Source organism: Erigeron canadensis, chromosome 9 (genome assembly GCF_010389155.1).
Source record: "Erigeron canadensis isolate Cc75 chromosome 9, C_canadensis_v1, whole genome shotgun sequence".
NCBI classification, from domain to species: Eukaryota; Viridiplantae; Streptophyta; class Magnoliopsida; order Asterales; family Asteraceae; genus Erigeron; species Erigeron canadensis.
In genome coordinates, this window is record NC_057769.1 from 2148719 (window position 1) to 2170540 (window position 21822).

Sequence of the window (21822 nt, forward strand, 5' to 3'; positions counted from 1 at the left end):
CCCTATTCATTCATAGTAAACACCCTAGCCTATGGAGATAGAGGTCATGGGTTCGATCCTCATCTTATGCAAAGGTTGGAGGGCCTTTTTTACCATTTAGGTAGTAAATGGAAGCAATCTCTCTACTTAGATAGAGGTAAGGTTTACCTACATGTTAACCTCTCCCATACACCATCGAGGTATTGGGGCTCAAAACCCACGGAAGACGGCCCTGAGCAGTTTCTTTCTTTCTTATTCATCACATCCTTCAACTTTGTGCAATTGTTTGTATTTAGTTATTGACTCGCCTATTCAATACTGATTTATTTACTTACTGATTAATTGATCAAGTTGGCTAGTTGATCACATTTACATCCAACAAATTTACATCTTTCCTACAAGCAGTGGGCCAAAAATTATCACAGAATGATATCCAATTACCTCCATTTGACTTTCTTTTTATTACTGATTTTGGTATACAACTTATTTGAAAATTTACAAGCTTGGTTGAGAAGGTCAGTAATTTTTAGAAAAATATCAACCGAAAAAGAATCCAGAACAATGTTATCTGCAAGTATAAAAAAGTAGGATTTTGTAAATCATCATGGTATGACCATAGTTAAAGTGAAAATATTATCCGTTTACACATCATTTGAAAAGATGATGCATAATAGATACAAGAAACTAGTCCCAATTTGCCTAAATCTTCATAGCAGTAACTTGATTCATTCATCATCAACTACCAATACTATCATCAACACCTTCCTCTCAATCCGAACACTCGAAAAACCGTTACTAACGAAATACCATGGACATATAGTAACAACAGGCAATCATTCAACCAATGTTTTCATAGCATCAAAACTTATATCGCTTTACGCGTATCTAGACAGTCCCGACTCGTCTAAACTAGTTTTCGATACGTTTAATGGTTATAAAGATGTTTTTCTTTGGAACTCGATTATTAAAGCTTATTTTTCAAACGGAATGTATTCACATTGTCTTGATATTTATAGTTCTATGAGGGTTTTGGGTAACTTTTTGCCTAACGAATTTACGGTTCCAATGGTTGTTTCCGCTTGTGGGGAGATTGGGGATTTTGTTTACGGGTCGGGTTTGCATTGTTTGGTTTTGAAATGTGGGTTTGTATTTGAAGCGGCTGGTGGTTCGTTTGTTTATATGTATTCGAAATGTGGGTGTGTGGAGAATGCACGTAAGGTGTTTGATGAAATGCGTGTGAGAGACGTGGTTGCTTGGACTGCGCTTGTTATTGGGTATGTGCAGAATGGTGAGTGTGAGAATGGTTTGAAGTGTGTTTGTGATATGTATAGGTTGTGTGATCGTGGAGAGGACGAGCGGCCGAATTTTAGAACGTTGGAAGGTGGGTTTCAGGCATGTGGTGATTTGGGGAATGTGTATGCAGGTAGGTGCTTACATGGGGCGGCGGTGAAATCTGGGCTTGAGCGGTCGTTAGTTGTTAAATCTTCGATTTTGTCAATGTACTCTAAATGTGGAACGGTTGAAGAAGCTTACCTGGCATTTCGGGAAGTTCCAGTGAAGGATGATATAAAATTGTGGACAATGATTATTGGCGTGTATGGAAAATGGGGACGTGTTAGACAATGTATACACAGATTTATGGAAATGCTTGTTACAGGGATAAATCCGGACCCTTTGCTGATTAGTTGCGTGTTATCTGGTTTAGCTAACTCGACTTCCATTTCTGCTGGAAAGATATTTCACGGGTTTCTGGTTCGAAGAAATTATGATGGAGATCAAATGGTTCAGATTGCATTGGTGTCATTGTACTTCAAGTTTGGACTTATAAGCTATGCGGAAAATGTATTCAATAGTAGTGTGTGTGTGCGTGACAAAGAGCTTCGGAACGCGATGGTTCATGGCTACTTCAGATCAGGATCTAGAGTGAAATGCATACAACGGTTTACGGAAATGTTGCATTTAGGAATTAATCCCGATTCTCACAGTTTGGTATCAGTTGTTTCTTCATGTTCACAAACGGGCGAGTTGCGTATGGGGAGGTGTCTTCATGGTTATGCTGTAAAAAACTTAATGGAAGATCACGTTTCATGGTCCAATTCACTTATAGACATGTATGCTAACAATGGAGAAATTACAATAGCAAGGAAGCTTTTTTGTAGGGCAAATAAGGATATTGTAACTTGGAACACAATGATTTCTGCTTATACGCACTGTGGACAATATTCCGAGGCCTTTTCATTGTTTTATAAGATGATTTCAGAAGACGTTAAGCCTACCGTAGCTACACTAATCATAATGCTTTCTGTCTGTGCCCATAAGGCATCATTCGAGAAAGGAGAAGAGATTAAAGAGAAGTATATAGATGAAGAAATGCTTTCGTCAAGTGTAACCCTTGCTACCGCATTGATTGATATGTATGCCAAATGTGGGAAACTTGAAAAAGCAGAAGAAATATTCAACAAAATGACAAATAAGGATGTTATCTCTTGGAATGTGATGATTTCTGGTTATAGTATGCACGGAAACGCCATGTCAGCAATAGACACTTTCAGGCAGATGGAGCTATCAAATGTTAAACCAAATGAGCTTACTTTTCTTGCTGTACTTTCAGCATGTAATCATGCAGGGCTTGTGAATGAAGGGAAAGCGTTATTTGGGAAAATGGAAGATTATTCTGTAATACCCACGCTCAAACACTATACGTGTATGGTGGATCTTTTTGGCAGGTCAGGTTATCTGGTTGAGGCTGAAAATTTGGTTAAGTCAATGCCGATAGTTCCCGATGGAGGTTTATGGGGTGCTTTGTTAAGTTCGTGTAAAACCCACAATAATCCTGAAATGGGCATCAGGATTGCAAAGCGTGCTATCGAATGTGACCCGCAGAATGATGGATATTATGTAATTATTTCAAACTTGTATGATTCAATAGGGATGTGGGAGGAGGCTGAAAGGATGAGAAAGTTTATGAAGGAACGGGGCGTGGAAAAGGCTGTTGGCTGGAGTGCAGTGTGACGAAAATCTGTCTGTACTCCTCTTTATAGTTAATATTGCTCATGAGTTTACTTAGTAACGACCAAGAAGTTGAAGATACTATCAAAGAACTAGTAAGAGATCATATACTATTATACTCATTTTTGACAGTTTGCAAGCGAAGTTTGTGATCCTTAAGCTTTATGATGGTTAAAGTTTTGTCACACTTTCTGCTATATAGCTTAGTTCAGTGTTTGGGGCCTTGGCAGTCATTAAGACAACTATACACGTGCCCGCCCAACACACGAGGTGAACAGCTTTTTGAACTTTCAGCAAGGACATGCGACCGAAAGGTGATCACATCCGACTTCGCCGACCACGGGATGGTGTTTCTTATATGTTGGTGTATGTACATAAAGATAGAAATTTGTTGATATCAATTGTCCTGTAGTATATTGTTTTATATTTGGTGGTGTTGAGATTTTAGCCAAGATCATGCAAATATATAAACGTGAAGCTGTTAAATATAAAGTAAAAAAATAAACGCAAAAATGTTTAAATGAAATGCTAAATTAATAATTTTGAAATACTAAAGAAAACGGATAAGAATTTCTCAATATATAAAGTAAAAAAATAAACGCAAAAATGTTTAAATGAAATGCTAAATTAATAATTTTGAAATACTAAAGAAAACGGATAAGAATTTCTCAATATGGGATACCCGAGATGATGTGTCATATTTGACTCACATTAACAGTTTATTCTTTTCATATATACTTTGTCCTGTCATATCATCATCACCTTCTCATGTCTTTCACCTTCTATTTTTTACTTAACCATTCACTTATTATTTGGTCTAATGATCTCCACCTCATTTACTATACTTATGAAAAAAAGCCAAAATAAGATTCCATCATCATCTCGCTACTCCACTAGGTGAAATGATTCGCCGACTCCAACATCACCTTCCTATTTAACCAACTAAACTTAATGGGTTTACCTTCTTTCACATTCATTCACCAATACCTTTTAACTTATCTTTAGAAATGATCTAACTGGATATTATTATTTTCCCAGTGGTTGTTTCCAAACTATATTTTTGACCACGGTCATGATTTGCTTTAAGAAAAAATTCGAATTTGAGACTTCTTTCTAAAAAACCAAAATTACCTGTCACTTTATAATACTTTACATGGTAAAGCTTTTAAAATATAGTGATTTTCGTCAGCTTGGATGGACTAAACTATAATATGGATGACAATTTGTATATATATATTTTTAAAAAATTTTTTTTTTTTTGAACGTTATGAAAATTTGTTTCTGATATCCAACAATTATCTATTTATCGCCTTGAACTGGTAAATATAGATATGAACGAATAGATTGTAATTAAATAGATATGAACAATTGAACATGCCTTTACCTAACACAAATCCTATCCATTAACATTCCTACTCCGAGTTCACAAAATATATCCGTTAATTTCATCATTATAGGCGCGTTGGTTTATCTTATATATTATATCCATCCACCATTACTATTATTACAATTATTACTGTATTTTCTTCGGAAATATAATACTCGTAACCACTTTGGTTATAACTATTTTAAGATACACACATATAATAGTAGTATAATATAATAATAGAGCCCATCAGTGTGTTGGTCCCTAACGGCTATATTCCCACATACATTCAGATCACCATTCACCACATCACCAACGGTCCATTCTCATTTTCCCACCATAATAATCCCAAATTCAAATCACATTCAATTCACACTCTCTTTTTACAATTCCATCCATTTATTAATTAATTTTCCTTAACAATAACAACTAACTACTGTACTAATTAAACATGGAAAACACTACACCAACATCAACATCAACATCAACAGCAGCTACAGTACAACACGTAACGAAAGCTTCGTCCGACCAACTCCTAAACAAATTCGCCGCGTTAGATTCTCCTGAACAAACAAAGCGGTCCTTGAAACGACAGAAACGAGCACTACATTCGTTATCGCCTCCCGTGGTTTCCAACACTACTACTAGTAGAAATAGGCGTGAAAGCTCGGAGTTTGGTGGATCATCGACATTAGTTGTTGAACGGAAGTCGCTGCTGCTTCCTGTTCGTAGATCCTCTGCTTTGGTTAGGATCGGGAAAGCTCATTTTCGGTCTAGGAACTTCAGAAATAGATCCTTTTTCGGAACACTTGGGAAGGTAAATTTATAAATCACTTCTTTTTTAATTCACTTTTATTATTTTGGGTAAACATAGTGAGACATTTTTGTTAATTCAGCTCTATAATTAATTGATCAAAATGGAATGACTTACGTAGTATTTAGCAACTTTGAAAAAAAAAAAAAAAACTTATTCTTGAACAACTTATTTATTTTGAATCTGTTTAATTAGACATGGCGAAGAACAGTGGATGGAGCATCAAACATCTTTATGGAAAAACAGTACAACCGCCATAAACGCTTGCTAAGCGACACCTGACCGAAGGAGCTTGTTGTCACAACAATGATGTTATATGAATTTTATATTTTTATTTAATTTTGTGAGGTCTCCCTCACAAGTCACAAGTGTGTGTGTGTGTGTGTATGAGGCAACTTTATTTTTTCCACTAGAAACGATAAGTGTATGTGTGTGTTTTACTGCTAGTTAATTTGGTTTGTTAAGCAGTTGAAACATAAGAGTACTATTATGTGTAGTAATCTTTTTATTAGTTGTTTGCTGTAACGACCATTTTGGTTGACTTATACATACATACATACCTTTCTATCGACCGGTTCCACAACAAATACTCGAAAAAATAAATCAAAGTAACTGTCCTTCTATGGTATATAGCCATATACATCTTACAAATTATTATTATTATTTTTCTTTGAACACATGAGTTATTTATTATTATCAGTGGCGGAACATTTATAGGGCCGGAAGGGATGATCCCTCCAAAATATTGGATTGTAATTAACAATTATTTAATATTTATGGATAAAAAAACAAATCTATATGTATTTAACCCCGCAAGAAAATTGGGAAAGAATATATGTAGAAGTACATTTAAGCCAATTTTTCTTTGACCCCCTTTATAAAGAAGTTCAAGTTCCACCGTTGATTATTACTGAGCAAACTTTTTAGCAATCAATATATTTTTTATATGACAACTCTTTTATGATGAGAGAGGTGGGGCTACCTCAAAAGAGGGGAATTACGTCATGTGGTGTCAAAGGAAGCCAAAAAAAATGAGCTACTTATGTGGACAGTGGGACTTGCATTTTGTGTCAAGAGTATGTGGTCAAAGAGGTGTTAGTTGGTATTGGAAATTAGCAAAAGCGGCAAAAGGTGAGCGACCCTCTCACCCAGTCAACCCCATGGCTATATGTGTTCATGGCTTCCTTGAGCGATTATTAGAGAATCAAGCATGCAATTAAGGCCATGACTATCAAAGTATCAGCCTTATCTCAACTCATTTGACAGAAACTGAAGTTAGAAATGTTTTTATATGTTTAGAACATATGTATTAGTAATGATAAATTTTCAAAGTCCAAATAATTTATTTATTTTTATCATAATATGATTCTGCTATTCATAGCCTTTATAAGCAGCAAGGAATTTAGAATTAAAATTTATGTGTGTTCAATTATTGTTCATCACCTCAAATGCTTTAAAATGTTTGCTTTATCCAATAAACATTATAAAAATTTTGTTTTCGTCAAATTTTTTTAACTTTTCAACTAAGTTTTTGAAAACCTAATAATGTCCCTATTATTTGCTCACTAATTTAAATATATTTACTTAAAATAAATATAATACCTTTAATAGAAATCTCAGCCACTTATTTTCATCTCTCACCTCAAACCTTAAATACTCATTTTTTTTCCTCTCCTTCATAAATTATTTTATTCCTTTAATTATTCAAAATCTTTTATCTTAAAAACTGTACATAGATAATTTATAAATATTATATTGGTGTTCTTAAAATTTCATGCTCTTTCATTAGAGAGGTTATTCGATATACTTTCGATGGATTTTTAAATCTGATGATGGAACCCGTATGACTAAGACATTTGGCTATCACACTATCATCCCCACCATTTTACCGCCGCTACGCGCTGACACTTTCTCTCGTTATATTATTATATAGAAGGAAAATGTTTGATATGTCTAAGTAATAAGCCTAATGGTGTACTTAAAAATCTAATATCGACACATGACATGATTAAAGGTGATTATATAAAAAAAAAAAGAATAAGTGTCATCCATTGAAGTTTTTAAACATGTTTTTAGGCCTATTTTAGGCATAACTTAGATTTATGAACCTATGTTACATATTAAACATCCTCTAGGTCGCACCTGACGATTAAATTTTATTTTATATGAACAGTTTATCTTTATCCAAAGGCTAAGAATACCAAAATCCTATTAATAATAACTAGAGCAGCACCCGTATGTTACAGCGGTGTAATGTTGGTGGTGGTGGCGGCGGCATGCGATTGTAGCGCCGGTGGTGGCGATGTAATGGAGTGCGGCGGCGCTGGTAGCGGGGGTGATTGGTGACGGCGACAGATAATGTAGGTTATTAATGTAGTTAATTTAAATTTTTTTAAGAATCTACTTGTTTATAATATAAACTAGATTATTGTCCCGCAAAATACGCGAGATAACATATTTAATTAGTGACAAGTTATCGTTTCACAATATCATACATTGACAACCATATATAAAAGATGTTGAAAATAGATTAATTAGTATCATGGTGCTGTAAATTAGTTAGAATCTTGTTGTTAATGTATGTCTTTATATAGAAAAAAAAACATAAAATTTCATGATTTAGAGATTTTATGTTTTTATAAACAATTAGTAACACTTCAAATTATTGTGTCAAGTGATAGTTTGAAATTCAATATAAACAGATTTGTTTAACGGAATATAAATAAGAGCTCTATATGGATTTGACTTCTCTTTAATTAGTGTAACTATATTAGTCATTTTTTACAATTTTCACGTAGTTTAATGTTTATATAAATATACATATAAAGAAAATTTAACAAAACAAAAGTAGTTAGCATTTGAACCACGCATGTCTAAGATGAAACCCAGTATTATTGAAAACCCTCTTAATTATCCACTCATACAAACTTCGAAAGTGTGATTTATACCCTGATGGATTTCCTTAAGGTTTAAGACCTTACCAGTAGTTCACCTTTTGCAAGTTTACTTTTTGTGTTTATAGTTAACCTTTTGAAATTTTTAAAATTAATTTCACATCAATATATTGAGGTTTCGAAATATGTACTTATAGTTAAATTTTTAGAAATTTTCAAAATATTTTTTTAAAATCATGGTTGAATTTTATTATTAATATTAATAATATTTGAAACAAATATTGGATTTATGTAACAAATTTAAAAACTAAAATATTTAGGAAATTAAAATCTTAAACTTTTAATATTTACTTTAATTAACATAACTTATGTAAAAGCAAGATATAATACAATAATTAAGATTTGAAAGTTCATAATATAATCTTATAAGAGACCTTAAATTTAAACTTCTAAATTTATTAGGAAAAATATATAATGAATAACTTATTAAAAAGTGTCAAGTAATAAGTTTTTCAATTTAATAGGATCAACAACATAAGCAAATGTTAATTAAATGAAATAAAATATTTCAGTTGGTTAATAATTATTTAAGAAAATCGTATATTTGTATATATAAAAGTAAAATTATATTTTTTGTATATTACGCGAGACAATATAAATACGCGAAATAAACACAATAAGTTTTAAGAATAACATAATTATTAATTATAGATAAAACATGTTAAAATACAATTGTATTGTTATGTAAAGTTTTATTTGCATCAAAAATGGCTTTTTTAATTTTTTTTTCTTGTAATATTTTGTCAATATATAAAAGGTAATTGTTCTTGCATTGAAATTTAAATATGCGTACGAAATTAAACTAAGTTAATAAAAAATTTAAGGCATGTAATGAAAAATTCAAACTCATTATGTGTTTATAATTATATACCATGTATTCAATCTCTCTATGTAACTAAGAGATGATAGTTTCATAGGTGACATTTTTAGTTTTTTTGTCACATTAGATTTTTAAAGAGGTGTCATATTTTCCATTTAAATTGTTATATCTATGTTGCCATGTACAATCTTTATCATCAATTTTGATCATAATCATTAATCATAATCCTAATCATTAATATTTAATTTTCCATTTTATATATAAGTACAAAGATTATATATGTTATACTACTTTTTTTTAATTAATTCAATGATAATTATCTTTTATCAAATAAGATTGTTTATTATATTATGTTTATTTTTTGAAAAGTATTTATTGTATTATATTTAATAATTATATACCATGAGAAAGACTTTTATGATTTAAATATTTATGTTTCATTAGTCTTGCTTTTATACTTAACGTATATAATATATTCATAAATTATAATTTTATTTTTTTTATCAGTCGTAATCTGATAGTTCTTTATATTACCATAACTATGAATAATAATGTAACTATCAATTATTGTTTTTATATTTTTGTTCTCAGTTATCCCGCACAACATACGAGTTTAATCTAGTATCTAGTATATATAGTGAATGACATGCTTTTTCTTTTATTAATAAATTAATCGTTATCTATATTAGTTAAATAATAGTCGGATAATCTAAAAGACCTTTAATGTATATAATATAATTATAAACGATTTGATAACTTAATAATACAGTTACAATATAAACTCATACATGCATGAGTATATATATATATATATATATATATTAGTTCATTATGTTTACACATTACACTAATCGATCGATTTATGGCTTCCTAGGTATATACATACTTTATTAAATATACAAAATTTAATTATTTCAAATACAAGGACTAATATTGTGTTTTCTTAATATTAGTGATTGAATATTAATGGTGGAAACTGTAAATTAGTGATGGAAAACAAAAAAGTGTAAATTATCCAAAGTAGATGAACTAATGTTGTGTTTACTTAATATTAAATTTGGTAATGGTACTATTATTTAGATCTAAGGATTGTAATTAAAAGTTTGAATTCATCTAACGATCCTTATTTCTCCATAAAAGAATTTAAGACCTTGTTACATATATATATATATATTGGTAGATATAGAAGTATAGATAGCTTGAGCAATGACCATTCAAAAGAAAATATAATAATAGCTTGACCATTCAAAAGAAAATATAATAATAGCCTGACCATTCAAAAGAAAATTATAGAATGGGCATAAATGTAATTGACCAGGGATCAAATAGATAGGGTTTGGTCAACTACAGCAAAATCCTTCTAGTCCATCTATTTGGTCTAGTCTAATAAGTGAGCTCACGGATCACTCGAGTGTTGGTGCTGTTCCTCCTCAAGTTCTGGAAAGGAACATTTATCTACTTTATTACACCCCCCTGACTTTTCTCATTTGTTCATGTGAAACCCTTTATGTGGTTTGCACTTTGCAGGTGCCAAGTACAATTTTTGTACGTGACACATTGGTAATAATACTTGAGCCATCACATGAGCTATTGATAAAATTCCTCAAAATCCTTATCAAGATGAGATGACCCAAAATCCTTATCAAACGGCTATATGTTTGATAAGGTATTGATTACAACAACTTAAATCATATCGTGGTAATTCGCAATTCAGAAGTCGATTCTATTAAAGCGAGAGTCGTGTTTAATATACGTGCTAAAATTATGAGTAATTTTAGGAAAAAAGTTATTGAGATCAACAAGGAAATTGAGACGGACTTTCATCGTATGGTTACCAAGCTCAGCTCCAACTTGACTAGAATTATACAAATAATCAATTTATTTGACATGATGCGAACATTAAAGGCATGAGATACAATTAGCAAAGTGTTAAATAATATAATTCATAGATATAGATAATGAAAAATAAAACGCATACACTATGATATGCCATATGTATAACTAATATGACACCCAACAGAGTCGGCACTAAAAAGTTTTTTTAATAGGAAGCAAGATTAAATAATCATGAAAAAACAAATCTAAAAGGGAACGAAATTTAAAAATATATAGAAAAAATTTAAAAATCCATGATAAAGTTCCAATTTCGAAGGGGGCATTCCCGTTTGGTACCACCCCTGACACCCATTATTACTTATAATGTTTGGTGGTGTTATATAAAATCATCAGAGTAACCTTTTACTAAAAAAAAAGTCTCATGCATTTTTTTTTTTTGTCATTTTTCTAAAAAATAAAAATTATGAATATATAACTACCTGTAATATGTCATTTAAAATGAGGTTTTCTTTCTTATGTTGTTATCTAAAATGTAGGAATATATATTTAACTACCTGTAATATGTCATCTAGTTGATATATATCTACTTAGAAAGGATTTAACCACTTTATACAAGAACATGAGGAAATCTCACCACAAGTCCAAATTGGTAGTAGTTAGATAAGATAAAAGATAAGAAATATTGAAATTGTCACATCATGTATAAATGAAGGGCCATAGTGTACAATATACAATCCTTTCAAACCGTATATATGTCCTTATTATTGTTCCCTCACTTCTCCCAGCGACGGTTTTCTCCACTCTAACTCCTCTGTCTCCACCGCCGTCTCACCGTCGCTCTCCGACTCATCACTCAAACAACACCGCCGTGGCAAACCCACATCTTTTCTCCTTTAAAATTTTAACTAAAACTGTAAAAAAAGATTAAAAAAAGCTGGAGTTATTTATCAAAGCAAAACCAAGTTAGCAACTGCTTTCTTACCCTCATTCTTCTGTAAGTTTCCCACCTCTTTATCTCATTCATACAAACTACATTTTGGTCAAAGTGTAACCAAGTTTCATTTTGATACTATTTTATATTTGTATGTGTAAATTGGTGACGGTGTTTTTGTTATATGGTTGTCACGTCAGCAAAAATATATGACAAAATTTAAAATTTTTTTGGGTACCGGTTATAGAAGTCACTAGAATACTAGATATATATAATGAAGTATAAATGTATAATAATAGCAATAGTAAAAGTTTGGTATGCTAAGAAAGGGCTAAGTGTACCAAATTGTATTTTTTTAATCACCTATTGCGTGTATCAAAGATTCAATACTTAACTTTTGTAAGTACATCTTTTAAGACTTGTGATTTGTGAACATGATGTGACATTGGTTCTGATGACGTGACAATTTATATGGTTGTCACATTGGGAAAAAATAATAGTTACCTACTTACCTGATGAAAAAGTAGTTGGATACATGCGACAACGATGATTTAAATTTAATGTTTGATACAGATGATTATGATTTGAAAGTTGGACACACAAAGTAGCAAAACACGACAACTTGAATTCCTTTTGGTACAATTAGTCCCCATTAAAATGGTAAATTGATTACATACATTAATAGCAAAACAAGATACTTGGATACGTTTTGGTGCACATTGCCCTTTTGATTTTTTGATAGAATCTGAAGTATTCAGGTCTTTTCCTTGTACTGACACTTCATGGTATGCATCAGGATCAGTTCATCCAATTCTTACAAAAATTTGGTCACAATTCTCGGGTTTAGTTGTATAAATTGATCTTAATTTATTACTTGGTGTTGTGGTATATCCAAGTGTTTGATATTGTTGTTCCCCCCTTCTTTTTCATTGGAAATTTAACAGGACGGTGATTGAGAGGGAAATGAAGGATGTTTTCTTGGGTGGCAAAGCTAGCATCAGCGTTATGGCTACCTATAAGTCTATATGCCCGTACGAACAAGGATGATAGCTTAGGTGATGACAATGATCCGCTCCTATGGTTTAAGGATCTTGAGAAACATGCATTTGGAGAATATTCGTTTTCAGTTGTACAAGCCAATGAGGTATTGGAAGATCATAGCCAAGTGGAGATCGGTCAAAATGCCACCTTTGTTGGCATTTATGATGGCCACGGTGGCCCGGAAGCTTCACGATACATATGTGATCATCTCTTTCCCCATCTCATACGTGAGTCTCCTTTTTTGCTTTTACATGTTACTTTTAATCATATTAATCCTTATAAAAGCTCATATGACTCTGATGTCGTATGCGTAGCAGGGTTGTACTTAATTCCATCATTTTTAGGACTTAAAGACTGTACCTTGATTAGGCATCATGATGGCCCTAAGGTTGCTTCGATCAGTTGTTTTTATTTTTGATCAGTTTGTGTATATGATATTTTTTCCAAAATGTGCAGATCAATTGCATACAGTTCATGAAAGGTGGCAAAATGGGCGGGTTGGGCAACAACCAATAGGTCAAAATGAGTAATAATATAGTACACTTCTGGTTGATCCCAAACGTTTTTTGTCCAAAATTTAAACAACCCATGAACAGTTACTTTTACAAGTATGATTCCGAATGCTACTCGTATATCGTTTCACTAAGAATATAAAATTCAGCATAGAAGGATTTAGTAGATCTTATGCGCTGATAATATGCTTTAGATGACTCTGACTTATTTCTTTTATTTTAACCATTTCATCTATTTTCGTTTAAGCTATTCTTTTATTATCATGTTTGACCTGTTAGAGATATCTATAACCCATATTGACCCATCCATAAGTGATTGTGTTGAAATTGCCACCTCTATAGTTTCTTGATTAGTTGGTTGGTACAAATCTTTGCATACATCAAGGAAAGCCTCTAACTATTAGCTGATGGTTTTAAATTTTATTTGACTGACAGGTCTTGCTCGAGAAAAAGGATTGATATCTTCAGAAATCCTTAAAAATGCTGTTTCTGCTACAGAAAATGGATTTCTTTCTTTGGTGCGCAGGACGTGTGGGATCAAACCGTTAATGGCTGCAGTTGGATCTTGTTGTTTGGCTGGTCTCATCACAGAAGGCACATTGTATGTTGCTAATATGGGAGATTCTAGAGCTGTCATAGGATGTTTAAGTAAGCGCAAATCAAATAAAATTGTGGCTGAGCAAATCACTGAGGATCATAATGCGTGTATGGATGAAATCAGGCAAGAGCTCAAGCAAGATCACCCAGATGATCCACATATTGTTGTTATGAAACAAGGCGTGTGGCGAATCAAAGGCATTATTCAGGTATCATATTCCATCATTCTTGAGGTGGCAATATCGACCTATCTACATATTAGCTAGTTGATCCTATATATGTTCTTTTCGTAAACAGGTCAAACAGATAAACCAAATGAATTAGCTATATAGGAAACAGCACCAACTTACCCAAACAAATATATATCTCATAAAAATTCCTAAATCATTTTCTTTAAAAAAGTTAGCTTGCTGAACAAAAGGTGGTGTTGAATCAGCCAACCTGACCAGTTTAATCCATATCAATTTTTACTTGTTTTGATATGTTACCCACCCACCCCGACCACCTATTTCACCATCTTTACTTCAATAAATACCAAACTGTGCTCTTATGTTGTTCTACTCTAAATGTTTTGATCTTGTGGCTGTCGACTGGTTGTTTTAGGTTTCAAGAACCATAGGAGACGCATACTTGAAGAAGCCAGAATTTGCTCTTGATTCATCATTCCCACGATTCCACCTTCGTGAACCAATCCGACGACCTATTTTAAAAAACGGTCCATCTATGTACACCAGAACTTTAAGACCTGACGATAAGTTTATTGTGTTTGCATCGGATGGATTATGGGAACACATGACGAATCAGCAAGTAGTCGAAATTGTTCACAATAACCCCAGATCAGTAAGTTTGTTTTCTTCGTTTCCATTCCTCAAAGTTTATGTTTAATTGTGTGCACTCAATTCTTTCTGAACTGTAAAAACTATAATGCATCAGCCAAACGTTTTGTTTGGTTCCCATTGGTTTAATTCATGAGAGTTGGAGCAAGTTGGGTTTGGCAATGGTTAAAAATGTGCCTGATAGGGTTAACCAAAGCAATCTGTATGCAAAACTATAAAATTTCTATACATAATTAGTGTGTCAAATGAGGTCACAAAGATTATACTTTTTAAAATTCTATATAAGTCTTAGAATAAATGATTTGTTTGGAGTTCTTGTCGAAAAAAATGTATGATTTGTAAAGCTTTTGACCCGTTAGAAGTAAAGCATTGGCCTATAAATAAATGGGCCGATACCATGTGACACTTTTGTTTGTTAAATACTTTAGGGTATTGCAAGAAGACTTGTCAAATCAGCAATGATGGAGGCAGCTCGGAAAGGGAAGAAGAAGTATGAAGAAGTGAAGAGGATGGAGAAAGGCTGTAGACGCGGTGTCCATGATGATATCACAGTAGCTGTTGTTTTTATGGACCAACAGACAAATGTAGGCATCGATGAGCTATCAATGCGCGGGTTCACCAACTCGACTGCACCATCAAGTTTTGGTGGCTTGCAAGGAGTTGGAAGGGGTTCATAAATTTGGTCATTGTGTTCATGGCAAAAACAAAACACAAAAACCCAAGTTTTGGGATGAATGAGATCTTTTTTTTTTTTTTTTTTGATACTAACAATCAAATGGTCTTAGTTTTAAGCGAAACAATACTTGGTACTTTTACAATTTTTTTGTTCTATGTTTAAATAAATGGAATACATATATATTTCTAGTAGCATCTAACATATATGTTATTAAGATGAATTTATAAAAGAAATTTAATCTGTTATACAATATCATGATAAATAAATCAAAAAGATGTAAGTCTATAAACTTGTGATTGTGAATTACAAAGTTTTTTCATTTCATAATTGTCAAAGTTTGGGATTAATTTTCCATACAAGTCAAACTTAGAAAGTAAAGTTGTGCTAATTTTACTTTACTTCATTGATTTGTATGAAATATGAACATGGATCACAAAATTTCACATATACGAAAAGTGAAAATCTGAATTTACAATCACAAATTTTGTAAAACTATTCCCTTCCAAAACAAGTTATGTGTTAGAAGAGAATACAAATATTCATTTCATCTTTACAATCCATCCAATTCAAATGAAGTATTCTAACTATACACTCACCATATATTTTGCGAGAAATATATTATGTATTATTAATCAACTTCAAAATATAGAATAAAATAAGAAAACAAAAAAACGTGAGTGAGATTTATGTTTATTGCAGTCACAATTGGGCTTAAAACAAAATAAGATGCTCCTTAAACGATGTAGGAATTGTCATCCCGGTCTCGTCACGATCCTCGTGTCGATATTGGTCCCATATAAATCAGAATTAATATGAGAACGGTATCCTTGATGTTTGTGCAATTTTTTTCATTACATACATCAATCCAAAAAACTATTAAAAGTGAATAGTGTATCTTTGATACAACGACAGGATCCAATCTCTGCGTGGAGTATGGGGGAGGTAAGCTGTAGACAGTCTTACCTCTACACCAAGGTAGAGAAACTGCTTCCATAGGGACCTCCGGCCACAAAGGAGTGCAAGACGGAAGATGAGAAATGTTTAAAAAATCATACCTGTCTGCCGAGAATCTGAAAATAAGAAATACCTGTCTGCTGGGTCCGGCTATTATGCGGGTCGAACGAGTATCAACCATGCGCCTTACCGATATCTTAGAAACATGTTTGAAAATATAAATACAAATATCGAGATTTTTTTAGTATCAACCATGCGCTTTACTGATTTTTTCTAAATCGTCGATACCACTTTCAAATATCGAAATCAAGACGGTAACAATACGGAATCTAAAGTTGAGATTTTTCTAAATCCCTACACAAATCACAAATGTCATCGTTTTAATTTGCCCCTATAAGAAAATAAACAAATAAATAAATAAACTACTCCAAAGTCCAAACCAAAGTATCGAATTTCCACCTTTGCCTTGTCCCTTTTCCCCTATACACAAACACCGCCTTTCATTCTCCTTTTTCATTTTCATTGCAGAGATAATGAACAGGGCAACAACAAAAATACCCCTAATTAACTTAAATAATAATTACAATTACATTAATATTAAATCCCTTTTATTTCATTCAACTCCTGTTCTTAATCGTAGAAGACGTACCCATTGGGAATCTGTAAGCCCCCCTTTTTTTTTCTTTTTCTTTTTTTCCATTTTTTTTTATTATACACTGGTATTAATTTTTTCTTGCGGAAATGAACATATTTTGATTAGGAAGAAGAAAAAGTTAATTAATTTGCAATGCCCATATGATGATAAAGAAAAATGATTCACATATAATTACCAATTATAGTGAACTTGATGAAATAGGTTGATTCATTAGCATCGATTATTATTGTTGATAAAAAGATGTGATTTTTGAGCTTAAAAACAAGAAAGATCAAAACTTTGCATGACCCACATAGAAATGACAAAATTTTAGTAAATTTTTGGCTTAGTGGTAAGGCGACCCGAATGTCTCAGAGGAGACGTGGGCTCGAATCTCTCCGTGTAAACATATTGGGATGGTCAGGGAAGAGTCTGAAAATAGGCTGAGGATTACTCGTTAGTCCGTGTGCATCAGAACCAAAGCTGGACTCTCCCCGGGTAGCCTGTATGGGGATCCCTTTCCGTTTACCTGTTTTATACATACGTATAAAAAGTTAAAAACACACACATGTATAGTATGACTAGTATTGTAGATTTGGTTTTTTTTTTGGTTTATTTCTTATTATCCTTTTTCTGCCTCTTCTGTTTGAGCAGCCTGGAAGCTTTTACAGGAGTTCTTCAAGGGTGAGAAGAATTTCATACATGTTTTTGATGTTTATTTGATAAATTCTCTAGTTAATTGCTTATGCATGTCATACTGTTGTTCTTAACTCAGTCTCATTTGTTTCATGGACGATTTGTACTGTGACTTTCTATAAACGCATAAGCGAGTGTAAAGGGGCATACTTGTAGGGTTATGGGACATAGACGGCCTCATCTAGTCAATTTTTGTTTTTGTAAACCGGCCTTTTAGCATGAAATGCCTTTACCAATGGGCATTTGGCCTAGCGGTATTTATGGTGGCCTAAGTCACGACCAGCAAGCTATAGGTTTGTGCGGGGGGTGGGGTACGTAAATAATTGTGTGGTGTGTCAACATTTTTTGTTTTAAAAAAGTAGAAAAGAATCACTGCCTTATTGAATGCATAAGGATTTCTTTAACAGATACCTATGTAAAAATGACTTGATCTAATAATGTTCATTAGTGCAAAGTCTGCAAGCTTTATCTACCTTTTTGGACATATTTGTCTTGAGATAATGTGTATTTTACCTTACTGGACGATTAGTTTGGCAGTGAATAGACATGCAAGCTGCAAAGCATATTTGTTTCCGTGTCATGGAAACTATACAGTTACCAAATTAGTCTTTTGTTAAATTGAAATTGATTATTGCTGCTTTCTGGTATTTTCAGAGACCCAACTTCAATGGAAGACGACAAAGAAAGTTTTATGCTAAACAAGAAATGCTGAAGAACGCTAATGCGTTTGCAGAAAACCTTTTCCATGTAAATCCTATAATCACACGTTTAGTATCACTGTTTAGCTGCTCTTTGCTTTGGTAAAAAGTTTGTACAACGCAAACCTCGGAAAAAGTATGAGATTATAGGTTGTTATGGGAAATCTCAATCCATATATGTAATCGAGTTGGGTTCAATCTTAATGCCAACGCATCCAATGGGATAAACATCTTAGCTGAAAACTGGTTCATACAGATTGAATGGCTTAGAAGCTGCCCGTTACATACTCAAGTGTTTAAACATCCAAAAGTATTTTATTTAGGAAAAGATTTATTTTTTGTTTTCATCTTGTAATCATAATAAATATATTGTTGGGAATGACATTTCGTAAAGAAAAATGGATGTTTCCATTTGGTGAGTTGATGCGATCCCACATGTTTTGACATGCTACTCAACCCACCCATTTTGCTAGCTAGTTTATTTTGGGAGAACTAGGTTCCTGTTTAACAGGGGATTAAATCTTCAGTCATTTCTAAATTGCATTGATTTTCTTTTGTGCAACTTTATGATGTGAAGATAATACATTGTTGTCTACTTTTTGTCTTGCTATAACTTTTACAAGCTCATGAATGTTTGGACATTCTTGTGGGTGTTTTTTTATACGTTTAGGGCTGGCGTGATTATGATGACTTTGATCCATCTTCAAGCTCGTGGTATAGAGGTGATCCTGGAAGATCCAATGGGACCCGAGGCAACAATAAGGGAGCCCAGGCTAGGGCCCGCAAAAGTAAGAGCCTCTCCATGAAATTTGCTACTTGCAAATATGTTTGTCTATAAAGACAAAAAAACATTATGAGTTTCATGTAAAAAGTTGCCTTTTACATAATTTTGCAGAGGGATTCCAGTTCTATGAAGATGTTGAAGAAGTTGAGACGATATTCCGCTCTTCTTTTGGTGGAAATGGGTTCTACTTTTGGTCTTTTATAAATGATGAACCGCGGAGCTCATCAGGCTATTCTAATAATAAGCGTACCTCATGGAATTGGAGACACCGGTTTGAATCAGATGATGAAGACTCATCTTCATCTGAGTCAGACAGGGTTGAAACTGATACAAGTAAAGATAGGATTGCCCTTGGTTTGAGTGGTTCTGGTCCTTTAAGCCTTGAAGCTGTTAAAAATGCGTAAGATCTGAAGTTCTATTATCCTCGCAGTTCGGATTCTTAAATCATGACTCACATAGATTTTACATTTTCTATGCTTGAATTTGTTATGTACATTTGAAATTTCTGGATCAGTTTGATGCAAAGTAAAGGTGGTGATCTTGATTTTTGACCCATTTATTTTGTCAATCTTTTGATTCGGGTAGTGTTTTGTCTTTAACAGATCAAATGGGTAAGAAAACTAGGTTAATGGGGTCAAATTGGTTAATCAGACCAATCAGATTGAATGACAAGCAAAGTGTCCTAAGTTATTTTATTAATAGTTTAGTTTCTTATTGAAATCATACGTAGTTACGTGTTTTTATAATGATATTTGGCATATTACTTTTTCATATAAAAAAGGTGAAAGTCTAGACCAATGTTCGGTCTTGGCAGCAAGTCACTCATCTATTAAAAACGTTCCCGTTTTGACTTGTTAATCATTCCAACCTCTAGTACAAACTGAGAAAAGAAGAAACTTAAATTGTGTAGGTTATCAAGTGATCTCTGCACAAATAAAAACACGATACACTAAAGGCATGGTTTCATATGATGGTTCACTCTGTGGTTGATGACATGAACATTAACATTTCATGCTCTGTTTTTCAGATACCGAGCTTGTGCGCTTAAATGGCATCCAGATCGTCACACGGGTTCTTCCAAGGTATGATGCATTCCGTTTACATCCGTAAAAGGAAAGAGTTTGGTTGCTGTTAGCTAGTGGTGGCAGGTGGGATGGGTTGGGTAATAGATATGGTAGAAATGGGTCATTTTGTCAGGTTGGTTTGTATGACTCAACAATTTTTTTGGGTCCATTTTACAGAAAATAATATAAAAAAATGCGAAGAGTTGATAGTTTATAATGCTTAATAAAGCATTGTTATTGGTGGTAGTTATTTGAATATTTGAAGTAACATGATTTAGGAGATATGCATTATAGATAGACTGTGGGTGACTTATAAGTCGTTTGATTTTTTCCATGTTAGCTTAATCTTTCTTACCCCGTTACTCATTAAATATGAAATTGATATAGGTACTCATCAATTTACAATGTGGATATATCATTGTATAATAGTTGACTTTTGACGAAAAATGTCATGTAAATGCACAAGATTTCTACACTTGGTTCCACAGTTTTTAGTACTTGGAGGTTGTAGGTTCAAATAGAATTGCGGGGTTATGTGAACATATTTAGGTCCACTTAAAAGACAACCTCCATCTAATAATTAATCTCACACCATAATTTACTTATTTTTCAAACAAAGTTCTTATCTCAAAATGTAAGCAGGAGAAATATGATGTTCCTAGTTTATCTTACCATTATTAAAGATCAACGAATTACCTTGGTAATGTATCTAGTCAAAAATGAACCTGTCCTTAAAGTATGAGTACAAAACCTTATAATTCATGTACTTTGTGTGTGAAGATTAGGGTTGGCAAAACAAGCATGTCAGAATGGGTTAGGCCGTTATGATAGGTCAAGTTCCGCTGACCTGCCAACACTTTTTTTTGTCGTTTTTAAAAAAAGTCTGCGATTATTTAATGTGTTATAGAGTACTTTTGATTACATAGCATTTTATAATAAAAGATAGATTTGATCTTCTAAATTGAGTGATTTAAGATTTTGTAATCATATTATTATACTTGAGGAACTTCTGACCCGTTTAACCAGTTGACATGTTTCAACTTTAGTTACTTTTTTGCATTTGACCTGTGTATGATAGATATATTACAACTTGCATGGTGGCGGTTGCTACCCGTAGTTGCATATAGTACATATTTCATCGCCCCTTTACTCATTCACACCATTTGCTTTAATCAGTTTCAAATAAGACTAATAAGATGGCGTGCATGAACAGGCTATTGCCGAGGAGAAGTTTAAGGTCTGCAGTGCTGCATATCAATCTTTATGTGACAAATTGGCGCTGAATTAAGAATCTTGCTCTATTGACCAGTGGACTTAAGTCCCTGTGGGGGAGGATCATCTGATTTAGTTGATGTAGTTTGTTCTTTTTAGGATCACCAATACACAGAAGACACTTAAAAAGTTAACATGGTTATGGTGGACATGAGGTGCATTGGCTTCTGCTAGATATTTTAGATTTTGTTGGTGTACAAGTTATAAATTCCTCTATAAACCATTTTTCATGGTTTCTTGTGTTCTAATACCCCACAGTTGAGATTGGTACATATAATAAATTGGATATTATTGAATTTATTTATTTGTCTTAGTTGTTTAACATTCGCATTGGTTCGTGACTATTGAA

General features: G+C 32.9%; 4 protein-coding genes across 4 annotated transcripts; all 4 read left to right on the forward strand.

The window, feature by feature from the left end:
• The first annotated feature begins 639 nt into the window (after positions 1–639).
• On the forward strand, positions 640–3412 carry LOC122581488 (pentatricopeptide repeat-containing protein At4g39952, mitochondrial). The gene is made up of 2 exons (XM_043753718.1): positions 640–3083; positions 3219–3412. Exon 1 carries the CDS (start codon positions 640–642, stop codon positions 2989–2991), a length of 2352 nt encoding a protein of 783 aa, XP_043609653.1. The 3' UTR covers positions 2992–3083; positions 3219–3412.
• A 1114-nt stretch (positions 3413–4526) lies between these two features.
• Positions 4527–5679, forward strand: LOC122583861. The gene is made up of 2 exons (XM_043756236.1): positions 4527–5171; positions 5364–5679. Exons 1-2 carry the CDS (start codon positions 4806–4808, stop codon positions 5448–5450), a joined length of 453 nt encoding a protein of 150 aa, XP_043612171.1. The 5' UTR covers positions 4527–4805; the 3' UTR covers positions 5451–5679.
• A 5865-nt stretch (positions 5680–11544) lies between these two features.
• Positions 11545–15492, forward strand: LOC122581907 (probable protein phosphatase 2C 43). Its single transcript, XM_043754224.1, has 5 exons — positions 11545–11772; positions 12654–12977; positions 13698–14068; positions 14463–14699; positions 15124–15492. Exons 2-5 carry the CDS (start codon positions 12680–12682, stop codon positions 15370–15372), a joined length of 1155 nt encoding a protein of 384 aa, XP_043610159.1. The 5' UTR covers positions 11545–11772; positions 12654–12679; the 3' UTR covers positions 15373–15492.
• A 1273-nt stretch (positions 15493–16765) lies between these two features.
• Positions 16766–21773, forward strand: LOC122582043. Its single transcript, XM_043754390.1, has 7 exons — positions 16766–16987; positions 17614–17643; positions 18310–18402; positions 19024–19141; positions 19249–19537; positions 20165–20219; positions 21415–21773. Exons 1-7 carry the CDS (start codon positions 16859–16861, stop codon positions 21487–21489), a joined length of 789 nt encoding a protein of 262 aa, XP_043610325.1. The 5' UTR covers positions 16766–16858; the 3' UTR covers positions 21490–21773.
• The last annotated feature ends 49 nt before the right edge of the window (positions 21774–21822 follow it).